Source organism: Crocuta crocuta, unplaced genomic scaffold, assembly GCF_008692635.1.
Source record: "Crocuta crocuta isolate KB4526 unplaced genomic scaffold, BGI_CrCroc_1.0 scaffold529, whole genome shotgun sequence".
Taxonomy (NCBI): Eukaryota; Metazoa; Chordata; class Mammalia; order Carnivora; family Hyaenidae; genus Crocuta; species Crocuta crocuta.
Window position 1 is genome coordinate 320,630 of NW_027530362.1, and position 8,140 is coordinate 328,769.

The 8,140-nt window shown below is 34.8% G+C and overlaps 1 protein-coding gene across 1 annotated transcript in view; it reads right to left on the reverse strand.

Moving 5' to 3' along the window:
- Positions 1–8,140, reverse strand: part of CAAP1 (caspase activity and apoptosis inhibitor 1) — a 52,378-nt gene that overhangs the window by 13,398 nt on the left and 30,840 nt on the right. Inside the window, exon 6 of the mRNA XM_077766091.1 lies at positions 5,478–5,551. Within this exon, the coding sequence (XP_077622217.1) occupies positions 5,478–5,551 (74 nt within the window). The remainder of the gene's footprint in view (positions 1–5,477; positions 5,552–8,140) is intronic.

Here is an 8,140-nt window from a genome sequence, read left to right on the forward strand (position 1 = left end):
TATGTCTACGATCCTATGAAACCACAAGATAGAATGGGTATAATTTAAAGAAACATGGTAACCCACATTTTTCTCAGATACTAAATCAAAGCCTTCATAATGTCATTATTGAAAAACACACACAAGGCATCGTGGATCCAAAAACCCTGCCAGTGTACTTTTTTGTTTTTTTAATTCAGAAAAGTTGCAAAATTAAATGCAACAGAGGGGTCTTCAAAAGGTACAGAAACAGTATGGGCTAATCTGCCAAACAAAATGTAATTTTCACCCTTTTGTTCAATTACGACACACAGAAAGAGACAAATGAAAAGGCGGGAGGATCCTGTCTGCTGTCATTGCTGGTAATAACTTGTGAAAAAGCACAAAGGAATGAGAAGAGAAATATAAGTTCTTAAGTCATACTGATGGTTACACCACAATCTCTTTTTACTTCACCAATTGTTGAAGTGGACCTCATTTCCCCATAATGAGTTTCTTAAAATCCTTTAAAGTTAACTCACAATAAGAAGCTGCATTCTGTGGCTCTAATTTGTTAGAGCCAGTCAAGGAGATAATCAAGGGCAAGGAAAAAAGAAATCAGACTCAAACTCTGAGAGCAAATCAATGGTACATGCTTCTGTGCTTCCAAACTCCGAGTGGCCTGAACAGTTTTGTTTCCGTCTCCCCACAGCTCTCACACTCATGCCGCCAGTGTAGCTCCTCAAAGGAAGAGGCAGCACAAGAGCTCACTTGCCAATCCAGCAGCTTCGACAGCAATACACAGGTCAAACTGCTCTGAACACGAATACCGCTTAATTAACCAATGCTCTTCATTCTCTCTTCCTTCCCAAAGCAACACAAATCTCTGAGGGCATTTTTCTCATTATCTTTTTAGTTTCTTCTAACTTGTATGTAGTCCTTCAGCTATGGTTATAAAGATCTTTCTGGCAAAACTCAACTCCTTTTCAACTGCAAATTCACTTCTTCATTCTTTTTTTTGTTATAGGCCCTCTACTTACCTTTGCTTAGAACAAAAGCAGTAACAAAAACAACAGTAAGAGCAAAAATCAGTTGGGGCTTTCCCTCACCTTAAGAATTCAAATGGTCTCACACACTTTTATATTTAATACCTTTGCAAAGTGATGGCAAAAATCTCTTCTACCACATTTAATTTTTTTAAGTAATAAACAAATAAGCTGTGACCATCATCAATTCTTTATAATAGTCTCTCAATTTCATTACTTACATAAACCTATCAGTGAAAACGTTTTTAAGTGCCTGCTCCAGTGTATATTATTTACTTATAAAATAATATGTATTATAACAATAAATTAGTATGTATTAATACAATGATACATGCAATCAGAAATTTTAAAATGGAGAGACAAGTATATAAGTTTGTATATTTCATTTACTTTAGAAGTACTGGTATTCTTTTTGCTGCTTTCTCTGGAAGTGTGTATAATTACACTTTGGTGACCACTAGTCTAAAAGGCTGAAAAAAAAAAGCCCATAGAAAATATCTAAACTTCCATCAGACAGTTTAACCACTGATAAACATTTTTCCCCTATTAAAGTCTACCTTTCAAATTTTTGAAGCTCTTGTTAACATGAGAATTCTTAAAGCTGTCTATCATTCACTAATTTGTGAATTGTAAGGTCAAAATATAATTGCATGAGGCAACTACATTATTTAAACACACACACACACAGACACACACACCAATAACTGGCAGAATTTGAGCCTCACTACAGAAAAATTCATTTTGTATATTTTGTGTGTGTCTTTCTCTAATAGAAAGGAAGAATGATATTCCAAAAGAATAAAAATATATATAAAGAAAGAAAAACACTGTATATTTTATTCTGTTTCCATTAAGCAACTAAAAAAAAAAAAACAAAACAGTTATTAAGCACTCTTCTCAAGTACAGACACTGCACCCAGCACTGGTCTTTACAAAATTTGACAGCTAGAAAGGAACTTCAAATCAAGGCCAAACATCCAAACACACACTGCTTCAATTAGCTCTACAACAGAGCCACCAAGTGGCAGTTTTTTAAACCTGTGTTCAAACACCCTTTGGCAATACAGAAGGCAATCCACTTCATTTTACGATTAACTTCCGATTAGAGATTAAGAAATTGAACCAAAATCTGTCTGATGATAATGCTACCTAGTGGCCTTATCTTTACTCTCAGAGGCAATAGAGAACACACCCAATCACTCTTCCACTTGACAGATATTCAAATATTTTAAAGCGAGTGCTGAAAACCTCGTCACCTCTTCAACCTATGTATCCAAATTTGACTTAGCTATTTCTCATGTATAGTTAAAAAAACTTCTCATGGCCACTTCCAAGAAGAAACACAAAGGAACTTAATTCTTAAGTTACTAAGGAGAAAAATTGCAAAATTACATATACCCTTGGTTGTAAAGTTTAAAGCAACTATTTAAATACAGACCATTATTTTAATATTACTGAATGTCTTAAGCAAATTTATTTATGGCTATATATAAAAAGGGAATTCACTAATATTAGAGATTTGATATTTTAAAAATATTTTCAATTTAAATACCTCCAACAAATAGCAGTTTTCATTTTTGTAAACTGAAATTTAAATTTTTAAATATTTTTACAACAAATGACCAATTTAGAAAATTTACATAAATAATTATTATTTTAAAAAGTGAGCTAAACCATTTCAATAATACAAGCCCAGAGGTCCAGGAAATTAATAAAGGATCTCAGGCTTGTACATGTATATCTGCTCATATTCACAAACACAGCTGTGCTGTAGATAAAAAGCAAAACTATAACTGATGTTTCTTATACAGCTGCCCTCCTGCTAAAACTGAATGAGTGAAGAAACTAATCCCAACAGAAGAGTTCCAATTTTATTAGCATACCAATCAACCAGTAGACTGTATTTACATTTAAATAATGTCTGCAAAGTGAAGGCAGATCTTGGGTTATTAGTCTATCAGGAAAGTGTGGTCAAAGTTAGCGCACAGATACTCATCTTCAGCACAGCTAGTTTCAGAAATGATTATTTCTTATCAATGAAATGGGTGAAACCAGAACTAGACCAAAAAATGTCAATTAACTAATTCAGTTAATATTGTTCAATATTTGACTATTTTAGAAGCTGAGAACCTGAAAAAACTGAAGATATAATACAATTAATATGTCAGTATCATATACTATGAACAGGTCATATAATAAGATTTATTTGAAAAAAGCAAAGAGAAAATTCAATGCTGCTTTATATTTTTGGTCTTCTGAACAAAGGGTTACTTTAGTTCTAACTAAGCTTCAATGAATTTTCTTAAATGGTCAAGTCATTAAATAAAATGACAATAACTTTCACAAGGCACATTATATTCTGTTTTTATTGAGCTCACTGTGAGCAAGAACAGCTAGCTATGCAAGAAAAGTTGGAGATAATACTAAATCAAGTTTGCAAGTTGTGAATATTAAAAGTAGACAACATTGGTTCATTTAGGAAAAAAGGCAACAATCTTCAGACTACTAGGACTTCTATTTCCCGGTGAACCTCAGCTTCCTGGGGAACTCCAAGCAAGTTACTCACTATCTGGCTCAGATTTTAGCTATACTCATATTTTCCTGGAAAATATTCTATATAATTCAATCTTCTAGATAACTTATGTTTATTCCATTATGCAACAAAACATTTTATATTTTAACTACTTTACAGACATTTTTCTAAAAGACCTTACTTATTATTTCCCTGTATTCTTTAAAATAAGAATTGCAACTTAATTTGACCATTTCTAAAGATTTAGTCATAACATGAACATGAACTGTACTGCATGATGGTACTACTGTGCTTTGATCTTATGTTTTCTCACCTCTGCTTGATGTCACTTACCGATGACAGTGTGTTCTTGATGTTTCTGATGCCCAGGAGAGAACCTAAGAGTGGTCTATACAGGCTCCTAAGCATAAGACTTGGGCTTTGCGATATCTGACTACTCTGAGTTCTTTTTCTCTTCCTCTTTGCCTCCATGTCTGGTTTTTAAATGACTGAAGTTACCATATAAAATTACAGCAAAATAGGCTATTAGCACTGGGAAGCGAGTTTAAAGAGCTCCGGGTATCTGAACATGAAAGCAAAAAACATCTTCCCTTAGAAGGCAGCAATGGCTAATTTGTACAATGAGGTGTCCATTCCTTTTTCCCTAGGAACTGGAATCAACCATGTCAATTACATGACATTCTTCTCTCCACAGATGATCTAAAAGCATACCCTTGACACTGCCTGCTCATTAGATGCAAAGAACAGAAACAAAGACAGAAACAAAAGCAGAGATGTTCAATTACTCATGGGGTTCAAGAGTTATGTGAAAATGATAACATGCTTAGTATTTATTTATATATGACAAATAAATGTAAACGACACTGAATCTGAGTTTATGTTTGTGGTGGGTGCTCAGAAGTAGTCAGAGTATAAAGATACAATTTCTTTCTGGCTACTTAAGAGGCTAACACAACAGGACTTCTGAAAAACCATGGAATTCTTGAACCTGTCAAAAGTATTTATAAAAACCTTAAGGTACATAAATTAGAATTACAGAAAAATCTTGATTTTGTTCTCTCTACATATAAATTGAATGAATCACAAAATCAGTTACCCAACTTTTTTCACTGTGTCAACTAAGCCTTAGTAACACAGACCACAAGTGAAAAAAGAAAGTTTGCCTAAATAAATTGATGACCTACTTTTCTCTAGCAATAAGTTCTTATGATTCAAGTTTTAGACACTATTCTAAGCCAAGCAAATATTAGCTGTTTACATAATAAATAACACAATCATTCTGGCTACAGTAGATTGTCATTGCTCTGTAGTAATTATACCAGGAAACAGGAAAAATGTGAGGTGGTCTTTGAGTAGCTAATAAAAATTCATTTTACTTTCAATTTTCCTAATGAGGATGAAAAGAAACAAAAAAAGACATGTGAAAGACTAGCCCTATTGATCTACTTGGCTTGAATAAATTACAAATTACCACTTCACTTCTGCTAGCTGGCAATGTCAAAAACTACTGATTTATATAAAATAAAGAAGAAAGTAATAATGAAGTATCTCTGCAGAAAAGACAAAAAAGTTATCCATAAAGCTTTTATTCCCCACATATAACTGAAAGCTACCCTGTTAATGTATCTCCAATATCTTGCAGCTAATGATTTACAGTACAGATTACTAAATTGAAACTGTTCAAGATAGCCTTCTGGTGGCAATGTAACCATATATCACTAAGGCAGAACTAGTCCAAATGGCTAAAGGACATATTCTTTATTCTTTTAATCTTGGTATGAAATAAAGGACATATTCTTTATTCTTTTAATCTTGGACCAAGTAAATTATTCCCCTATCTGTAAAATGGGGGCAAGCTGGAACACTGAAAATTTATTATTGGTAAAATGTTTATAATCTTCAGGTAAAAGTTATATAAAAATTAAATACTTGGTTTATACCTTGTTTTAATTCCAAACCTTCAGGTTGTTTGTTCTCTCTCATGGTTGACGTAGAATCTACACAGATGTCTTGTCTGAGGAATAAAAATACATAAAAACAATTTTTAAAACTCCATTCACTCAAACACCACTTACTGCTCAGGCTCCGTGAATTAAGTCAGACACTTGGGAAGAAGCACAGAATTCTTCTGAGTCCCCAGGACACCACTTAGTACATTTTGGAAGCTCAGAAACATGTCTATACAAGTGTCAAAAGAAGCAGCTATAAACCGCTACCAATTTACGTGGTACATGTCTTTGTAAAATTAAGGCGCAAAACTGGAGGAAAATGGGAGGTAACTTTCCTCACTTCCAATACCGTGCAGGATAGCTGGTAGGAGAAATCAAAACTTAAGAGGAATCCAGTAATTTTTCAAGTTCAACTGTTAAATTTAATGGGCACATCGGCATTCAAATTATTTTATATCCATCTAACTTCATACCTTAAATTCTCTGATGTGGGAAATACATATTTTATACATAATATACATATATAATCAAAGTAAATGGATTAAAGTATAAGATCATAAAAAAGTTCTGATTACCATGTTCTCTAACAGAGCTGCAAACTAATTAATGTTCTTTCTTAGAGGGCATTATACCATCTAGATATTAATATTACAAACACTTTTCAGCAAAAGAAATTAGTTGCAAATATTCAAAATGACTGTTTTCTTTATAAACTAACATATGAATTTTCCTACTCACAAAACTTTCTTTTTTTTAATAGTTTATTTATTTTGAGAGAGATGGGGGAGAAAGAAAGAAGGAAGGGCAGGGGTGAGGGGTGGGGAGAATCCCACACAAGCAGGCTTTGTGATGTCAGTGCAGAACTGGACACTGTGATGTCAGTGCAGAACTGGACACGGGGCTCGATCTGTGAGATCACGACAGAGCCAAAATCAAAATTCAACACTCAACCTACTAAGCCACCTTGGTGCCCCTCATGAAACTATTTCTATCCACTTAACAACACATCCTTCAAATAACCAAAGGATAAAGACAGAATCATTTCTTTAAGTTTACAACATTCTTTCCAGTCAACATATTTCGTACTTAATGTGTTTTGCATTAAAAATTTTACTAATGCAAGCACAAAGCGAAATAGAGACTACAAAATTATTTGGATCTGATATTAATTATAATGTATAAAAGATTTGAGATTGATATATATATTTTATACCTCTTTCTGTCTAATATCACCTACTCAGTTTTTATTATTTCACCAGAATGGCTGTCAGATCCCAAGGAAGATATCAGCAAATATCTTTGGTAATCCAGGGACAGATAAAATGCCAATTCACCACATTAAGAGCTTTGTAAGGAAGAAAGTTAAAATGTGCTACCTTGAGCCTTACAGTCAAATTAGATTTTACTTACTGGGAGTATTAATCTATTTATCTAAAGAAATATACTTTCTTTACATAAAATATTTGCTCTTACACAGCCTTGAGTGGGTACCACTCGATTCTTCTTCTAAACACATAACATCTATATGACTTGAGCAAAAACATAATGCATCACCAATGCAATATTATAGCTGAGAATGTATGAGCTATAAAATGAAGAAATCATCAGTCAAACCCAAATTGGACCTATGTTGGAAAAGATAGTTCCAAATGACATATCAGATAAAGGGTTAATATCCAAAATTTATAAGGAACTCACCAAACTCCACACCCAAAAAACAAACAATCCAGTGAAGAAATGGGCAGAAGATATGAACAGACACTTCTCCAAAGAGGACAGCCAGATGGCCAACAGACACATGAAACGATGCTCAGCATCCCTCCTCATCAGGGAAATACAAATCAAAACCACACTGAGATACCACCTCACACCAGTCAGAGTGGCTAAAATGAGCAAATCAGAGGACTCTAGATGCTGGCGAGGATGTGGAGAAACGGGCACCCTCCTACACTGTTGGTGGGAATGTAAACTGGTACAGCCCCTCTGGAAAACAGTGTGGAGGTTCCTCAGGAAACTAACAATAGAACTCCCCTAGGACCCAGCAATAGCACTGCTAGGAATTTACCCAAGGGATACAGAAATGCTGATGCATAGGAGCACATGTACCCCAATGTTCATAGCAGCACTCTCCACAATAGCTAAAACATGGAAAGAGCCTAAGTGTCCATCAACGGATGAATGGATCAAGAAGATGTGGTTTATCTATACCATGGAATACTACATGGCAATGAGAAACAATGAAATCTGGCCATGTGTAGCAACATGGATGGACCTTGAGGGTGTTATGCTGAGCGAAATAAGTCAGGCAGAGAAGGACAAATACCGTATGTTTGCACGTATAGGGGGATTAGGAGGAACTTAACAGAGGACCGTGCAGGAGAAGAATGGGGGAAATAGTGGGGGAGAGGAGGAGAGGCAAACAATGAAAGACTCTTGAATACTGAGAACTGAGGACTGATGGGTGTGGGNTATTTGTAAAAAATAAATAAATAAATAAAAGCTAAAACGCGGTGCCTGGGTGGCTCAGTTGGTTAAGCAGCCAACTTTGGTTCAGGTCATGATCTCACAATTGTGGGTTCAAGCCCTGCGTTGGGCTCTGTGCTGACAGCTCAGAGCCTAAAGCCCACTTTGGATTCTGTGTCCCGCCCCCCCCC